Raw genomic sequence first — 18,712 nt, 5'->3', positions numbered from 1 at the left:
GAAACCCCTAAGGGCCCAGCCTTCGAACCCCTGGACCGTAGCGGGCTCGGTGCCTAGTTCCTTTGCCTGAAAGGAATCGGGGGGGTTATTTCTCTCCCTACGGCTAATAACGGCAGGCGCGTCTTTTGAGGCGGCTTTTTCGGGGAGGCGAAATGGCGCCTGCTGCTGCTGTGGTTGGACGCGATGTGGCGTCAGCCGACGGGACGTATCTGCACGCGCGATTAATGAGGAGGGAGTGGGCGCGTGGGCGGTAAGACCGGATCTGGATAACCGCGCCGGATTTTTTGGGGGAAACTTCCCCGATTTCGTCGCCCGGTGGTTTCATCTCGTCGCTGCATAAATACGCAAAGAGCCTCGCCCTCCCCCTTCTTACCTTTTCCGCATTCACTTTCGCTGCCTCTGTGCCGTTGCTGAGAGCATAGAGTGCCGGGGAGGAGAAGGGCGAGAGCGAGAGACTGAAAGAAAGAGAGAGAGAGATTACCGCCGTAGCAGCGACCTCCACCGCGCAATGGCTGGTGGTCCCGTCATCCTCCCGGCGGATCCCTGGGAGCGGTCTGATGTCACCGACGAGAAGCTACAGTCACTCGTGGAGGCCGGTCTTCTTCGCTCGATCACCGACCCTGACGAGCCGGAGTGGATTGCTCTGGGGAACGAGTCAAAGCCGAGGCCGCGCGACGGCTACGTGGTGAGCTTCGTCGTCTTCCACGAGCGAGGCCTCGGGTCGCCGGTGGATAAGTTCATGCGGGCGCTCCCGCACTACTATGGCGTGGAGCTTCACAATTTAGCCCCAACTCCATCGCGTAGGCGGCCATCTTCGTCGCCGTCTATGAGGGGTACTTGGGGATCGCTCCCCACTGGGAGTTGTGGCTCCACTTGTTCCGAGCGACGTTCACCACCAAGCCGGGGGGAACGAGGGGGGCTCGGAAGGTGCAGAGGGCCGGCGGCTGCACCCTTCACGTGCGCCAAGACCGGCAGTCCCTCTACATCCTGGCCCAGCTGTCATCGTCCAACCGTCGTTGGTACGACGGCTGGTTCTACCTCCGCAATGACGACGGAGGACTTCCTCCTTATACCGGGCGGGTTGTAGAGAGTCAACCAGAGAAATGGGGATACGGCGTTATCAAGGTTGATCAGCCTAGGCTGGAGCCACTCTTGCGGGCCTTGGGGAAGCTGCGTGACCGTGGCCTTTCGGCGGCCGTGGTCGTGGCGGCCTTTCACCACCGGAGGGTGTTGCCGCTGATGGCCCGGCGGCGGCGGCTGTTCGAGATGACCCCGAGCGACCTAATTGCCGGTATCAAGATGTCCGCCTTCGCCCTTACCGACGATGAGACCCTGCATCGGGTGAGAGAGGCGGTAGACGAGAAGCCAAAGATCGACGATTTGATGTCGTTCCCGATGCGCCCGTCGCGGGGGCACATTTCACTGGTGAGTTGGATGTTGCCGACGCTTTCACGGCCTTCTTGTTTTCCGCCTTTTTTGTCTGTTGTCTTACTTCGTCGTTCCCGTAGAGGATAAGAGACGTGCGAGACTCCCCGTCGCCCGTTCCCGAGGACGCCCAGCGGCGAGCCGTGAACAGGGCGCGCGCCGAGGAGGAGAAGAAGAAGAAGAAAGATGCTAAGGAGGCGAAGCGCACGAAGAAGCTCCTCGCACGCGAAAAGCTGGACGCCCGTCGCCGGCGTCAGAAGCTCGACGGTCTCCCGTTGGAGCCGTCTCCCTCGTCGTCGGTGTCGGATTCTTCGGGCGACGGCGGCGGGCGCGAGGTGGGGACGGCCTGCCTGGAACACCTCCCCGACATTAGGGAGATGGTGCCCGGGGCGCCGGCAAGGAGCCTGACGCTTCTAGGAGGAGGAGGTGTCCCGGGGCCGGTGGCGGCCCGTCCCGGGGCCGAGGCCGACACGCCCGAGGCGCGAGTGTTGGAGGAGCGTGCCGTCAGCCCGATGGGTTCGACGGTGGAGGTGGAGCGAGCGACGGTGGGGGCGACCCCATTGTCTCCGCAAAGGGTCGAGGAGGTGCCGGGGTCCGACGAAGGCCAGCTGGCACCGGTGGACACCGAGGCCGCGCTGCTGCCGCCACCGCCGCCGTTGCAGAGGAGGCTGGCGGTGTCGAAGCGGCTGCATCCCCGTTCGCGGTAAGCGTCTTTTCTGGTGGAGTCCGTAGTACTTCTTGTTTGCCCCTTGGTCGCATGCTGACCTTGGGAGTGTCTTTGCTTCCAGCCAGAAGCATCTGGTGGAAGATCCTGCCTTGGCGCCCCGTAAGGCGCTCAAGGTGAACGTTAGCTCCTCCGCCCATCAGGCAGCGGAGGCGCAGACTGGCGTGCAGCGTGGCGCGGCATCGGGCGGGGCCGTTTCGGAGGAGGCGGCTGCCTAGGAAAAGGGTGCCGAGGCGGCCGCGGAGCGAGTGGAGGAGGAGGAGCCCACGCCTCATGATGTCGTGAGTCTTGGGGCGACGGAGGCTGGGGCGTCCACCATTACTGAGGCCATTGAGGGTGAGGCCAGAGCCCCCAAGACCTCCGAAGTCAGGGCGGTGGACGCCGGGGCCATCGAGGTAGAGATGGCGGAGGCCAGAGCCCCTGGATCTGTCGAGGCCGAGGCGATGGAGGTGGAGACGGAGCAAGTTTTGGCGCCGCCCCTGGTTCAGACAATCTCGTCTGATGATTCCTCCTAAGGGAAGGAGGCGGCGGATGTCGAGGCGGCCAGTACCGCAGAGCAGCCAGTCCCAGATCCCGCCGAGGGGAGTTCGGCCCTTGCCCGGCTACGGCCCGAGCCCCGTGGGTGGAACTTCCTGTGTGTTTTCTGGCGGAACCGGGCTGATCCCGAGGGGGAGCCTGTGTTCGCCCTTGAAGATATCGCAGAGGGGGGGCGGTGGGATACCCTCGAGCAGTACCGCCAACTGGCAGTGCGGTCGCTACAGACAGCGATGACTATTATGGGAGGGGACTTGCCCGGTGTCACCCAGGTAAGTACTTTCCTCTCCCATGCCACGTTGTTTTCTCTCCGAGCCCCCTCGCAATGTTTGACGTGCGTTTTTGTTTTGCCTCTTTAGGAGCTCGAGACCCGATCCCTTGGGAAATCGGTATTCCTACAAAGGGAGAGGGATATCTGGGACCAGCTCCGGCGGCAGAAGGGCCTGCTCGCCGATGCTCAGGGGCTTTTGTCGGCACGGAGTGTGGAAGTGGAGGACCTCCGCCTTCGTTGTGCTAACATTCAGGCCGAGTTGGCCATGGCTAAAGAGCAGTTTGCCCCTCTGGTAGCGAAGATCAAGGAACTGGAGGAGGAGCGAGACGCCTCCAGGTCTCGGGCCCAAGAAGCGATGGCCTCTGCCAAGGCCATAGCCGGGCAGCTGGGTGCGGAGCAGAGCGAGCATCAGCTGACGAAAGTCACCTTGGCCGAGGCTACCAAGGCGGCCGAGGCCTCTCGGGTCGAGGCCTTAGACTAGAAGAGCAAGGCCGAGGGTAAGTTCCGCCGAACCGTGCTCCGTGTTCTTTTTGTTCTGGTTCGTGTTTGACTCCTGACCCCTTGTTGCGACGTAGATCTGGAGAAAGAGGCCTCCCAGGCGGCTGAGGCCTCCGTCGTAGCGGCAAGCGGCGCTGGATGTTGAGGTCCAGGAGCATGAGGCGCTGCACAGCGCAGTCGTACCGCCTGCGAGGCCCTGGACGTCGAGGGAGTCCAATCGGCCAGCTCCCTTGGGAGCCGCCTGATTGCGTTGAGCGGCCGCATCCATGAGAGGCTCCGGGGGGCGTTGCACACGGGCGTCAAGCGCGCCCTGGCCGTCGTCTCCTCGCACTACGCTATCAACCTCGAGGCTGTCAGCGACGGCTACGTGTTGCCAGAAGATGATGAGGAAGCTGATGTAGAGGTCGTGAAGCTGTTGGAGGCGGCCGAGGCACCTGGCATAGCGCTGGCTGGTCTATTTGCAGAAGAGGTGGTCCCTCCCGCGCCGGCCGCTGATCCTTGAGCTTTGACCTGGGCCAAAAGGGGCCATGTAACCGGATTGAGTTAGTTGCCGTATCGTGACGTTTTTTGTGGCCGTCGAGGCCTTTAAAGTATTTGCGTACGTGGGTCTTTTAACCATTTTCTGTTCTACTTCCGAGCCTGTGCCCTCCGTCTCGATCTTGGGAACCCACAAAGAAATCCCTCGAAACCTAAGCCGTCCTTCGGTGAAGGGTGGTGAGGGAGCTGCCGTAGCCCAGAGGCATAGGCCGTTCTCATGACTCGACCGGCCCTTTGGCCTCGAGACAAGCTTTTGGTCTTTGGGTTTCTTGTAAAGGTCCCGTCGGAGCGCGAGAGAGTTTGGCGTAGAAATTTTTTGAAAGACCATTAACAAACGGTGTTCGGGACTTAGGGGGTTCCCCCTTTTTAGCCCCCGAGGGAGGCTCGGCTTTGCAGAGGCAGAGCCGAGTCTCCCTTATAGCGCTATTGTGACGTCGAGCCCCTATTAATAGACAAGCTCTCTGTACAAAACTTTCTCGGAGCCTACATTGTCCTTTGGGTGAAAAGGTGGTGAGGGAGCTGCCGTAGCCCGGAGGCGTAGGCCGTTCTCACGGCTCGGCCGGCCTTTTCGCCTTTGAGATGATCGTACTATCCTTAGGTTCTATACAATCGACTTGTCTATAAGGGGGTTCCTCGAAAGATTATAACAACTAAGAACGCTTCTTTATTGTATTTCGAGAAACAATGTAAACGCCGTTTGGAAATTTAAGGGTAGAAACGACGTAGCTGTTCTATGTTCCAAGCGTTGGTGAAGATTTCGCCCTTCTCGTTGGCTAACTTGTAGGTCCCGGGCTTCAGCACTTGAGCGACGATGTACGGCCCTTCCCAGGGTGGGGTTAGCTTGTGGCGGCCCTTGTTGCTCTGCCTCAGTCTCAGCACCAGGTCGCCCACCTTCAGGTCTCGGCTTTGGACGCGCCGGGCTTGGTAGCGTCGTAGGGCTTGCTGGTACCTGGCTGAGTGTAGCAGCGCGACGTCTCGGGCTTCCTCCAGTTGGTCGAGGGCGTCTTCGCGGGTGGTGCGGTTGCTTTGCTCGTTGTATGCCTGTAGCCTCGGGGAACCGTATTCTAAGTCAGTGGGGAGGATGGCCTCGGCTCCATAGACCAGGAAGAACGGTGTGAATCCCGTGGCTCGGCTCGGGGTGTTTCGTAGGCTCCAGATGACTGACGGGAGTTCGTCAAGCCATTTCTTGCCAAACTTCTTCAACCGGTTGAATATTCTTGGCTTAAGGCCTTGTAGGATCATGCCGTTGGCACGCTCTACTTGGTCGTTCGTCCTTGGGTGTCCTATGGCCGACCAGGCCACCCGGATGTGGTGGTCGTCGCAGAATGTTAGGAACTTACGACCGGTGAATTATGTCCCATTGTCAGTGATGATGGTGTTAGGAACCCCGAACCTGTGGATGATGTCCGTAAAGAACAGCACCGCTTGCTCGGATTTGATCTGAGTGATCGGACGAGCCTCGATCCATTTGGAGAATTTGTCGATGGCTACCAACAGATGGGTATAGCCCCCGGGTGCCTTCTGCAGAGGCCCAACCATGTCCAGCCCCCACACAGCGAATGGCCATGTGATGGGGATGGTTTGGAGGGCTTAGGCCGGGAGGTGCGTCTGTCGAGCGTAGTACTGGCATCCCTCGCAGGAGCGTACTAGCTTCGTGGCATCGGCCACCGCCGTTGGCCAATAGAAACCTTGGCGGAAGGCGTTACCCACGAGCGCCCGAGGCGCCGCATGGTGCCCGCAGACTCCCGCGTGCAAGTCCCAAAGTAGGGAGTGGCCAGCCTCGGTGGTGATGCATCGTTGGAGAATACCCGATGGGCTACGCCTATACAACTCGCCATTGCAGAGGACGTAAGTCTTGGCTCATTGCGCAAGCCACCGGGCCTCGGTTCTGTCCGCAGGAAGCTCTCCTCGAACGAGGCGATCAAGGAAAGGGACTCGCCAGTCCGTTCCTTGGTCGGCCTTGGGAGGCTCTGCGTCAATCGCCATGGCCTCGGGCTCGGCTGGCGGGGTCTCGGTGGCAGAGGGGGCCTCGAGCCCTGCGTTGGGCTCGGCCAATATGCCCTCTTCCGTTGTCGAGGCGTAGTCGACGGATGGCTTGTGGAGGTCTCTGGCGAAGACGTTCGGGGGGACCGGGGCCCGTGCCGATGCCATCTTTGCTAGTTCGTCCGCGGCCTCGTTGAACTTTTGCGCAACGTGGTTGAGTTCGAGACCGTCGAACTTGTTCTCCAGGCGACATACTATCGCGCAGTACGCCTTCATTTTGGGGTCATGGCAGCTTGACTCTTTCATCACCTGATCGACGACGAGCTGGGAATCACCCCGTACGTCGAGACGTCGTACTCCAAGTTCGATGGCGATTTACAGGCCATTAACGAGGGCCTCGTATTCGGCGACATTGTTGGAGGCGGCAAAGTGAAGCCGGATCATGTAGCGCATGTGTACTCCAAGGGGCGAGACCAGGAGCAGGCCCGCGCCAGCCCCAGTCTTCATCAGAGACCCGTCGAAGTACATGGTCCAGCATTCTGATTGGATCTGAACAGGTGGCAGCTATGTGTCGGTCCATTCGGCTACAAAGTCGGACAGGACCTGTGATTTGATCGCTTTCCGAGGCGCGAAAGACAAGGTTTCCCCCATGAGTTCGACAGCCCACTTGGCTATTCTACCCGAGGCCTCCCGGTTTTGGATTATCTCTCCCAGAGGAAAAGACGACACCACAGTCACCGGGTGGGACTCGAAGTAGTGACGCAGCTTGTGTCGAGCCAAGACTACGGTGTAAACCAGCTTCTGGATGTGGGGGTAACGCGTCTTAGTCTCGGAGAGCACTTCGCTGATGAAGTAAACAGGTCGTTGGATGGGTAGAGCATGTCCCTTCTCCTGCCTCTCGACTACTACGGCCGCGCTGACCACTTGGGTCGTCGCGGTGACGTAGAGTAAGAGGTGCTCGCCCTCGGTGGGCGGAACTAGGACGGGGGGGTTGGTGAGCAGTGCTTTGAGCCTGGCGAGGGCTTCCTCGGCCTCGGTGGTCCAAGAAAAGCGCTCGGACTTTCTCAAGAGGCGGTACAGGGGCAGGCCTTTTTCGCCGAGGCACGAGATGAAGCGGCTTAGGGCCGCAAGGCATCCCATGACCCTCTGCACCCCTTTGAGGTCTCGGATCGGGCCCATGTTGGTCACAGCCGAGACCTTCTCTGGGTTGGCCTCGATTCCACGTTCCGAGACTATGAATCCCAAGAGCATGCCTCGGGGAACCCCGAAGACACACTTCTCGGGGTTGAGCTTGATGCCCTTCTCTCTGAGACATGTGAAGGCAACCTCCAAGTCACCGACGAGATCACCGGCCTTCCTGGACTTGACTACAATGTCATCCATGTAGGCCTCGACGGTTCGCCCGATGTGTTCGCCAAAGACTTGGATCATGCACCGTTGGTAAGTAGCCCCTGCGTTTCTGAGGCCGAACGGCATGGTTATGTAGCAGTACATGCCGAATGGAGTGATGAAAGAAGTCGCGAGCTGGTCAGACTCTTTCATCTTGATTTGGTGGTAACCGGAATATGCATCAAGGAAGGAGAGGGTTTCGCATCCTGCAGTGGAGTCGACGATTTGGTCAATTCGTGGTAGTGGGAATGGGACTTTCGAGCATGCTTTATTTAGACCAGTGTAGTCCACGCACATCCTCCACTTGCCACTTTTCTTCCTGACTAATACAGGGTTAGCCAACCACTCTGGATGGAATACTTCCTTGATGAACCCGGCTGCCATGAGATTCTGCACTTCTTCACCGATGGCCCTGCGCTTCTCCTCGTCAAATCGGCGCAGGCACTGCTTTGTCGGCCTGGAGCCTGCCCGGATATCTAAGGCGTGCTCGGCGACCTCCCTTGGTATGCCCAGCATGTCCGAGGGACTCCACGCGAACATATCGACGTTCGCACGGAGAAAGTCGATGAGCACGGCCTCCTATTTGCTGTCGAGGGTGGCGCTGATGTTTAGTCCTCGGCCGTCGGGGACGGCGGGATCGACGGGGACGAGCTTGACGGCCTCCGCGGGCTCGAAGGTCCCGGCGCGCCGCTTGGCGTCGGGAACCTCGCTACCAAGCTGGTCGAGATCGACGATGAGGGTCTCGGCCTCCACGATGGCCTCGGCGTACTCGATGCACTCGACGTCGCAGTCGTATGCATGTTCGTACGTGGACTCGACGGTGATGATGCCGTTGGGGCCTGGCATCTTGAGCTTGAGGTAGGTGTAGTTGGGGACCGCCATGAACTTGGCATAGCACGGGCGCCCCAAGATGGCGTGGTAAGCCCCCTTGAATCCAACCACCTCGAAGGTGAGGACCTCCTTGCGGTAGTTGGAGGGAGTGCCAAAGCAGACGGGTAAGTCGATGCGCCCGAGGGGTCGTGTGCGCTTTCCTGGCACGACGCCGTGGAAGGGTACGGAACCGCCTCAGAGCCGTGACTGGTCGAGCTCCAGGAGCTCCAGAGTGTTAACGTAGAGGATGTTGAGGCCGCTGCCTCCGTCCATGAGCACTTTGGTGAGCCGGGTGTTGCCGACGATCGGGTCGACGACAAGCGGGTACTGCCCGGGGTTTGGAACATAATCGGGGTGGTCATCCCGATCAAAGGTGATTGCCTCCCGAGACCAATCGAGGTACCGGGGGGTGGCCACCTTGACCGAGAAGACCTCCCAGCGTTCCCTCTTTCGCTGGCGCACCGTGAGGCATGCCGAGGGTCCACCAAAGATCATGAAGGCGTTGCGTACCTCGGGGAACCCATCATCTTTATCGCCGTCCCTTTCGTTGGCGCCCCTTTTCCTGGCCTCATCGTCGTCGGGGAGCCCAAGCCTGGCGTAGTAACGCCGGAGCATGGTGCACTCCTCGAGGGCATGCTTCACCAGACCTTGATGGTAAGGACAGGGCTTCTTCAGCATGTCGTTAAATAGCCCGGGGCCCCGGGGGCCTCGGGGATTCCTGCGATCTGCTGTGGCGACATGGACGGCCTTGAGGACCTCCTGCTTCCCTAGGCGACCCTTCTTCTTTCTCTTGGGGACGCGGGTGGGCGAGGCCTCGGGGGCCTCGTCCTTCTGCTTCCCCTTGGCGTCGTTGTTGGGGAAGATGGCCCCAACTGCCTCTTCGCCCGAGGCGAAGTTGGTGGCGATGTCGAGGAGTGCAGCCGCTATGGTTGGTACGTTCTGGCCCAATTCTCGGACCAGGTCTCGGCAGGAGGTGCCAGAGAGGAATGCTTGGACGATTTCCGAGTCACCGACGCGGGGCAACTCGGTGCATTTCTTGGAGAAGCGCCGGATGAAATCTCAAAGAGATTCATCCGGCTTCTGGCGGCAACCTTTGAGGTCCCAGGAGTTCCTGGGGCGCACATAGGTGCCCTGGAAATTCCCGACGAAGACCCTCATCAAGTCGCGCCAGTCGTAGATCTGTGCGGGAGGAAGGTGTTCGAGCCAGGCTCGCGCTGAGTCTGACAAGAACAAAGGGAGGTTGCGGATGATGAGCAGGTCATCTTTCGCACCGCCTAGCTGACAAGCCAGGCGATAATCGGCTAGCCATAGCTCGGGGTTCGTCTCGCCGCTATACTTTGTGAGGTTGGCAGGTTGCCGGAACCGGGCTGGGAAGTGAGCGTTGCGAATGGCTCTACTAAAGACCCGAGGGCCAGGTGGCTCAGGAGAAGGACTGCGGTCCTCTTCACTGTCGTAGCGACCGCCTCAGTGTGGGTGGTAGCCCCGGGCGGCTCCGTCGCCGCGACGCCGTCGCCTGCCAACTACTTCGTGGTCGCCTTGTGCCTCGTGCTGGTCTCCAGGTCGATCGCGCACCGAGGGGGCCCCGTTGGCCGTCGGCGCGCGAGCGGGCTCGGGACGGACCGAGGCATCCTGGCCCCAGCGAGGTCGCGCCGTGGGTTGCTCCGAAGTGCCTCCGCGCCGGCGGGAGGTGGAACTTTCGGCCTGCTGTACCGCAGCGGTCTCGAGGAGGTCGCGGAGCTCTTCGTGGACCCGTCGCCCCTCGGTGGTGGAGGGCTCGGGCATTGCTCGGACCAGCATCATAGCCGCTGCGACATTCTGGCTAGCGCGATTAAAGATTGGGGGTGGCTCTCCCCCCTCGTTGTCGTTGATGCGGTGATGGACGTCGCGGGCCCTCCCTCGGGCTCCTCCGCCCTCACCGCGCCCTTGCTGCTCCTGCTCGAGAGTGTCCTGAAGCTGTTGCAGAAGGAGTCGGTCTTGTTCGACCTTGGCTTGAAGCTCGCGGAGCTGCTCCAGGTCTGGGCGTCGATGCCCCCCGCGGACGGGATTCTCGTTTCGTGCCGCCGGGGCTACGAGACGTGGAGGTGTGGCATTGCCCGCCCTTGCCTGGGGCGGGGAATGGTTGCCTGTCCTCTCGTCTTCTTCGCCCGCCCTTGGCATCCCGAGCCCGACGTGGAAGCACTCACGAGATGGATCGTAAGTCCCTTCGTCGTCAGAGTCGGAATAGCCGAGGCAGTAGTCGCTTGCGGCCAAGAATTGGCGCAAAGCCCCAGGGTTGTGGAGTTCGGAGAAATCCACCCCGGGCCATGCCTCGTCCTCGTCCGAGGAGTCGGAGTGGGTGCTCAGGTCGAGAGCGAAGCACTGGCGGCGTTCCGAGGGGTGCTCATGAGCGGTAGTGTAGGCGTAGGCATAAGAGGCGGCGGCATTCCTCAACCCAAAGGGGTATGGGGACGGTGCCGTCTCCATATTCTGCCCCGCCGGGGTCGACTCTTCAGGGAGTGGTGGAGTGGAGCTAGACGACTGGGCATCGCCGCGAGCCACCGGCGATTTTCCTTTGTCCATGCTCAGGCCAGACAGGTCCCCAGCCAGGGACCCCGTACCAACATCTGGTCGTAGGATATCGGCGGGGAGTGGCGTGCCGCCCCGGGTTCGCGTAACGTCGGGGTGGCCTTCCTCGCGTCGTGCCTGGCGAGCACGACGAGAGCGGCCGCCCGGGCGCCGCCTGCGCCTGGGCTGCCGGGGCGTGACTTCATCGTCGGACGATGGGGCTCGAGGGGTGAGGAGCACCATGTCGTACTCATGCCCTAGAGACATAAACTCTAGGCTCCCGAACCAAACTACGGTGCCGAGACGCAATGGTCGTATGGGGTCTGCCATCCGGGTCCTGCTGGGACGATGAAGCTAACACGCAGCGCCCCCTACCTGGCGCGCCAACTGTCGGTGTTTTGGAACCGGGGGTCCCTCAACCAACGAGTGAATTTGTGCTGCATGCCCCTAATCCCGGATGGTGATGCAAAGAGACAAGGTTTATACTGGTTCAGGCAATCGAGGCCCTACGTCCAATCTGAGAGATCGATCTTCTGTTCCTTGCACCGGAGTGCTCGTAGTAGGGGGTTACAAGCTAGGTGAGAGAGGGAGCTAGCCCCAGGTCTCGGCGAGGGTGGTGCGGGCTGCTTGAGGCGTTGTTCTCAAGCAGCGTAGAAGTGTGTAGTTCTATCGGTGTGTTCGTCTTTCCTCCCCTCCTCCTAGAAATGGCCCCGGTCCCTCCCTTTTATACTCTAAGGGAGAACCAGGGACGTCCATACATAGCGCTCTATAAATGGGGGTGGCGTGTCCGAGCCCTGTAGCCGGCCACTGTTGTGGTATGGTCGATGGAGTGGCCCCGTCCTTGTCGTGCAGAAGTGACGCGCCGGTCATACTTGATCTTGTGCGTCGTGGGGCTCCAGTACAGCTTGATGCAGGACATGGCGGGCGACGTGCTGGTCATCGTGCGATGACGTCGTAGGGAGCTGTGGCTCTACAGATGCCGAGGCCGAGCCATCGTGGGGGGCTCGGCGGACATGGATCCTCAGGCTGCCGAGCCCCTGAAGCAAACTGCCGAGGCCTTAGAGGGAATTATTGGTCCTGGGTACTGATTCCGAGGCCACAGTATCCCGGACGTGGCTCCCCACGCTGCGTTGTTCTCGGAGCAGGAGTTGGCAGCACAGTGAGGCATGGGCGTCAACCATGTGCATAGTGGTTAGCACAGTGGCGGGTAACCCCTGCCCAGTCCTGCCTCCTGTCCCGTCGGCCATTCCGCTGTACTGTGCCGAGCATGCGGCCGATGTCAGGGGCAGCAGTTGGCTGAGTTAATGTGACACGACGTTTTGTCAGAGGGACGGGTGAAGGAAGAGGCAGCGGAGTGCTGCCGAGCCCGCCTCGCGCGAGACGGAGGGTCGGCGGCCCGGCCGAGGCCTGCGACGAGAGGGGGTCGGCCGAGGCCTTTGGTGGGGGATCGCCCGAGGTCAGCGGTGAGGGGGCCTCGGGCGAGTCGGAGAATCGGCCGAGGCCAGCGGTGTTTAGCTGGTTTCGACTTTTACGAAGTCTAAGCAGTCGCTTTTTGGTTCTTGCTTAGGGTACCCCTTCTCACGGTATCCAACACATGGAGTATTAAATATAGACTAATTATGAAACTAATTACACAACTTGCGACTAATTTACGAGACAAATCTTTTAAGCCTAATTAGTCCATGATTTGACAACATGATGCTATAGTAAAAATGTGCTAATAACAGATTAATTAGGCTTAAAAAAACGTCTCGCAAATTAGCCTCTATCTATGTAATTGGTTTTGAAATTAATCTATATTTAATGCTTTTTATTAGTATCTAAGCATTCGATATAACATGAATTTTAGGAGCAACTAAAAAACCAAACACTCCATGAGAATACTCTGCTAACAAAGACAGCAAACCAGCTCCAGTTCTTACCGTGTCGGGAGGAATCACATAATTCAACCAAAGAGGTTGTAATGAAAGATACAGTACAGTACAGCGACAGAATTTCCAAATCCATGGATCTAACCAAATCTGTAATCTGAACTTCTGGCAATAATCTCTGAAGTTATACCACAGTGACCTTGTCTTCCAGCAAGCATTATCTGTCAATTATTATAAACACTGGATGGCCATTCAATTTAGGTGCCATGGATGTCACTTAAAAAAGAACAGCAATTATCATATGATCATCTCACCTCGAACACATGGGACTTCACAACACATAATCAGCCTGAACAATAACTGCTGGCATCAACCTCAGTATCGCCACATACCAATATTGACATGAAAAAGATACAGTACAGTACAGCGACAGAATTTCCAAATCCATGGATCTAACCAAATCTGTAATCTGAACTTCTGGCAATAATCTCTGAAGTTATACCACAGTGACCTTGTCTTCCAGCAAGCATTATCTGTCAATTATTATAAACACTGGATGGCCATTCAATTTAGGTGCCATGGATGTCACTTAAAAAAGAACAGCAATTATCATATGATCATCTCACCTCGAACACATGGGACTTCACAACACATAATCAGCCTGAACAATAACTGCTGGCATCAACCTCAGTATCGCCACATACCAATATTGACATGAAAATTTTCCTCTTTAACTGAAGAAAATGACGAGCTAAATATATTCATCGTCACTGGAGAGAACACTCTAAGTAATCATAAAACATGCTCCTGACAACAAAAGGTGGGGGCAGCAACGCAGGGCGTCAAAGAAGAATGTACTTGCAACACGACTCAAAGAAAAGACCAGGCTACAACTTATACATCTGTACTCTCTAAGGCCAAGGGTCATCTAGATCAGGCTTCTTGACAAATAACTGATTGTATTCAGGCCGTGACATCTGCAAAATTCATCCAACAATAGGTGTAAGACACGAATTCAAAAATACAAGATAAAAAACAATGTGCAAAATCATAGTGCATTCCTCCATATTGAGGTAACTAAATCACACAAGGACGTGATTTCCTACTGAGCCATGTCAATGTAATAGCTAAGGCCTCGAAATCGAACAATCTGGGTGACCGAACCATGGAAATAAGCATGACGGTTATATCTACATTCCAAATGCTGTCTTCTACTCAAAAATCATAATTCATATGCCAGAAAGTCCTACAATGGACAGAAATACTAGCATTCTACCTGTTCTGAAGAAATGAATCCTACCGGACAAATCAACACTGAAATTTCCTGATTTGTGTAAAGGACAGTATTTGCATTCAGTAAGCACTATAGGTTCTATGATGTCAGCTGATTTCTAAAGAATCACTTCAAGGTAATAGCTAGGTCTCCGAATCAAATTATGGGGATGGCCACATCACATCAATGCATATGAAGTCAAAACTAGTGGTTTCTGCAAAACCCTCAAACACTTCATAGACTCAGGTGGACCCGCGTGTCATTCACTCAGTGGCAGTCAGTCATGGGGCAGACGTTTCCAATTTCCAATTGTATTTATTTATTAGACATAGTAGAAAGATCTAATATTGATGAAAACGCCAAAACTGTAGCCAATTATCTACACTAGGGGTAATTATAAGCTTTATGGATGAAGAGCATCTTCATTCATTGCATAGCTTCGATGATTTCTGCTGAGTCCTTCAACAATCGGCCACACGATACCAAACGCGTCATGCGTACTCGATCTCATTCCAGCTTAGCCCAAACACTTATATAGGGGAGAGAAAAGCGAGGTTGGTGTGGGTGCTTACGAGGTCCTTGAAGAGGAAGAAGGCGATGAGGAAGAAGAGGACGAAGAAGATCTCGAACTCGGCGAGGCGGACGAAGCGGAACACCCTGTCAACGGCCCTCGTGAGGAGCCCCGGGTCGTCCCCTCTCCTCCCGGGCCCGACCCCGCCTCGCTGCTGCCGCATCTCTCCCGATCGATCGATCGATCGATAGGCGGCGGATTCCTCCTCTGCTACCACCGAATCCGACACAGATCGGCTTCACCGGATCTGCAGCAGTCCGGCGAGAGGGAAGAAGGGCGGAGGTACCGGATCTCCGGCCGTTCAGCGGCGTGGGCTGTGGCTGAGGGAAGGCCCCGATCGCCGATCGCCAATCGGTCGATCCCTTGTTGGATGCGCGTTGGCGCTGCGATGGTGGAGGCGTGGAGCAGAGCTACTGGGGGGCGGGGCGGCCAGAGAACGGAACCGGGGGCTCCGGCGTCTGGAACCAACAAACCGAGAAGGACAGAAGGTGGTGTGGACCACAGCAAATTGAGCCCGGCCCACAGGTTCGGCCTAAGCCCAGCGGGTTTTAGCCCGTCAACGAAACATGGTGGACAGGGCCTGGACACAAATCACGCTGTCCGTAAAAAATTTCATAGGTCTGAACTCAGCCTGAAATATTTATTTTAGTTATTTTACATTGTAATTACGTTGATCGCTCGCTCAGGTGCAGGTCCGGCCTGAGACCGGTCCAAAAATTAGGCCAGGCTCGCCCAATAGGACGGTCATTTGCGGCCTAGCCCGCAAAATGCTCAAGTTAGATGCGTGTGTACCCGTTGCTCAAGAAAAAAAAGATGAGTGTGTGCCCAGGTAGAGGTCTAAGCCGCCGTTGTGCTGTTCGAGCCAAGTGAAGGTGAGAAAATAATGATGTGTTTTGCAAAGAGAAACGTTAGTGCCGAACTTCACAAAAGAGAGAAGAGTTTTAGAGAATCACTTGGAACTTATTCTCTCGTTTCTTTTACTAGTTGAGCAACCACTAAAATTTATTTTCTCCTCATTTTTATTCTAATTTTGAGAATCTAGCGAGCCATCCGAACGATTCCATGAAGTAAATAATTTATCATAGAAATATTTCTTTAAGGGGGTTTGGACCTAAATTGTTTCTAAAAACCTAAAACCCTGCCAAACTGATCATAAGGCTGTGAAAAAGGTGCATCCCTGTTTGGAATGAAGGATGAACATATAATAAAAATGATGGTTTCAATTGGAGAGGAAAGGAAAGGAAAGGAAACGAGGGAACATGTTTAAAGCGAAGGAATCGAAAGAGAAGCTTTCTAGAGGAAAGACAATAGAGTTATACTTTTAAAGACAAGGAAAATTGTGCTCCAAGTGAAGAGAAATTTTCCTTCAGATTTACCTATTCATGGGTCGTGGCCTCAGGCGCGCTCTGGAGAGGTCAAATGCTCACCACTTAAGGCTTGTTTGGTTTGAGCCCAGCTAAAGCCACCTGGTCTAGGCATGAATCATAGGTGTCCAATTTTGAAGGCCTGAGACTCAGATCGTTGCCTAGTCTGAAAACTGTCTAGAAGACCTCTAACCAAACAAACACTTAATGCTAGCCTCCTACTGTGCATTTGCCTATTCATGGGCCATGGGCCCATGGCCGCTATATGAGCTTCTTGGTTTAGGGAGGATGAAAGACTAAGAGTGAAGCTGCATAATGTAGAGGACAATGTGCGGTGCTCCAAAGATTGTAGATACATTAGACCTCAGACCACAGAGCCTACATGCAAAAGAGGCCCTGTTTGGCATGGCTCCACTCCTAAACTCCAATAACTCCATCAAAAAATTCAGCCAAACACCCCAACTCCAAAACTCTATGGAGCTGCTAATTTCATGGAGCTGTAGTGCAAATAGAGGTAGAGTTTTGGAGCACCTCTTTTGCTGCTTCGGAACCCTCTCTTTTGAACCTCCTCGTAGAGTTGGTGGGTAATTACCCACCAATGCCACTGGTTACACAAAAAAAACGTTTCGAAGCCTACCATTTTCTATTCTCTGAGTCCCCCCCCCCAGCGCATCTCTCCTCATTTTCCCAGCCTCCCTCTGTCCTCTTCTCGCTAGACCCCCCGTTAGGTTTTCCGCCGCCGCCAGTCATACAAGCGGCCGCCGTCCACCCCCACCGCCGGCCGGCCGAGCACCGCTGCCGTTCTCCTAGCCCCGTGAGGCCGCGTAGCTCCGCCTCCCGCAACGTTTGTACGAGGACCGCCGCCTGCCGCAGAAGCTCGATGCCGGCCGTAGAAGCCTCGACGCCGGAGATCCCCCGCCTAGCCACAGAAGCTCCGCCTCCCGCCACGTTTGCGCGAGGACCGCCGCCTGCCGCAGAAGCCCCGACGCCAAAGATCCCCCTCCCGGCCGCCTAGCTCCGCCTCCCTCCTAGTCTGCACGAGTCCTGTCGCCTGCCGCAGTAGCCCCGACGCCGGCCATTGCCCCACGCCGTCGGAGATCCCCCGCCGGCCGCAGCCCCCCACCGACGGCCGCAGAGGCCCCCCAAGGTATGGTGCCTGCTTTGTTTTTGGGATGCATGCTCTGTTGTAGATCGATTCTCTGCTTTGTAGATCGATGCTCTGCTATAGATTTGAAGGCCGTTTGTATGCCAGAAACTCTGTCATCCAATTTTTTTTTAAAAAAAAACACTCTGTTATCCTCTTCTACCTACAGGTTTGTTCAGACGCCCAAAACTTCAGTTCATGAAGTTTACCGAAGATGCTTGTTCAGACACTCTGCTAGCCACGGATCTTATCAATGCTTGATTCCATGTTTGGTTTCTAGTAATAACATGAGAAGATAATTGTGGTTCCTTAGAAAGGAAATAGCTTAGTTGACATGGAACTGATTTAACATGGAACTGCTTTGAGCTAACATGCTCTGTTGTAGTTCTAGAAACTGTTGTAGTTCTAGATTGCTGAAAATAGCCTGTTCAAAACCTGCTTGTTCAGTAATAACATGAGAAGATGCTTGTTCAGAACATGTTGTAGTTCTAGATTGATGAAAATAGTCTGTTCAGAACCTGCTTGTTCAGTATATAGCCTGTTCAAAACCTGCTTGTTCAGTAATAACATGAGAAGATAGCCTGTTCAGAACATGTTGTAGTTCTAGATTGATGAAAATAGCCTATTCAGAACCTGCTTGTTCAGTAATAACATGAGAAGATGCTTGTTCAGAACATGTTATAGTTCTAGATTGATGAAAATAGCCTGTTCAGAACCTGCTTGTTCAGTAATAACATGAGAAGATAGCCTGTTCAGAACATGTTGTAGTTCTAGATATCCTGTCCAGTTGAACTTGCTCAGCATAATGAGAACCTCATATATGAAATTTGTGAGTTCGATAGATGCCTGAAATTGATTGGAACTCGGAGAACACTCGAGTGCTGTGTATGTTGTTTGCCGAACAAGTTGGAAAAGGAAATCGGCCAAACACACACTTGAATGCACTTGGTTATACTGAGGTTGAGAAAGGGTTTAAAGAAAGGACTAGAATTGTGGCTACCAAGGTTCAGATCAAGAACAAATGGGACAAGTTGAAGGAAGATTTCAAGGCATGGAAGAAAGTAATGCTGAGGCAAACAGGGACTGGTTGGGATCCTATAAAGAAGACTATTGCTATGGATGATGAATGGTGGAAAAAAGCTAGAGCTGTAAGTTGGTTCAAAATTTTTGCTATATTTGTTTTACATATGACCAAATCTGGGTTGTGGAATTCTTATAATAATACCTATTGTTCTGCTTATTTCAGGACATTCCGGGTTGTGGAAAGTTCAAAAAGAAGGGCCTTGAGAATGAAGATGACTTAGCCAAGTGTTTTGCTGACATCACTACTATTGGTATTGATCATTGGTCTCCTCATGTTGTGAATGTTGAAAATGTTGATGAGACACAAGAGGAGGCAACCAATTTTGATCCACAAGATGATGATGTCATTCCTGAAACACAAGAGGAGGATATTGGTATTTCTCCTCCACCTGCAAGTGGCAAGAGATTGGCTAGGCCTATTGAAAAAAGTGGCAAGAAGGCGAAGTCTGGAAATGCACTCCTAATTCAAGAAGCAGTAAACAGTATGGCAAGTTCAGCCAATGAATATGTTTCGAAGAGACATGGAAAATACTCTATTGATGAAGTGATGGAGGTTGTGATTGCTTGTGGGGCCGACTATGATAGCAATGAACATTACATTGCAACTGAACTGTTTGTGAAGAAGGAGCAA

At 55.2% G+C, this 18,712-nt stretch overlaps 2 protein-coding genes across 2 annotated transcripts in view; one reads left to right on the top strand and one right to left on the bottom strand.

Moving 5' to 3' along the window:
- Positions 1-13,288: 13,288 nt before the first annotated feature.
- LOC136501525 (uncharacterized) lies at positions 13,289-14,812 on the bottom strand. The gene is made up of 2 exons (XM_066497051.1): positions 14,492-14,812; positions 13,289-13,623 (listed from the first exon to the last, which is right to left on the bottom strand). The coding sequence occupies exons 1-2, from the start codon at positions 14,651-14,653 to the stop codon at positions 13,558-13,560; spliced, it is 228 nt and encodes a 75-aa protein (XP_066353148.1). The 5' UTR covers positions 14,654-14,812; the 3' UTR covers positions 13,289-13,557.
- A 3,013-nt stretch (positions 14,813-17,825) lies between these two features.
- The window catches only part of LOC136500178 (uncharacterized), a 6,781-nt gene continuing 5,894 nt past the window's right edge, over positions 17,826-18,712 (top strand). Inside the window, exons 1-2 of the mRNA XM_066495558.1 lie at positions 17,826-18,146; positions 18,245-18,693. Coding sequence (XP_066351655.1) covers positions 17,841-18,146; positions 18,245-18,693 — 755 coding nt within the window. The 5' untranslated portion in view covers positions 17,826-17,840. The remainder of the gene's footprint in view (positions 18,147-18,244; positions 18,694-18,712) is intronic.

The sequence above is a fragment of the Miscanthus floridulus genome, chromosome 13, assembly GCF_019320115.1.
Source record: "Miscanthus floridulus cultivar M001 chromosome 13, ASM1932011v1, whole genome shotgun sequence".
NCBI lineage: Eukaryota > Viridiplantae > Streptophyta > Magnoliopsida > Poales > Poaceae > Miscanthus > Miscanthus floridulus.
This window is presented reverse-complemented; position numbering and strand designations above follow the sequence as displayed.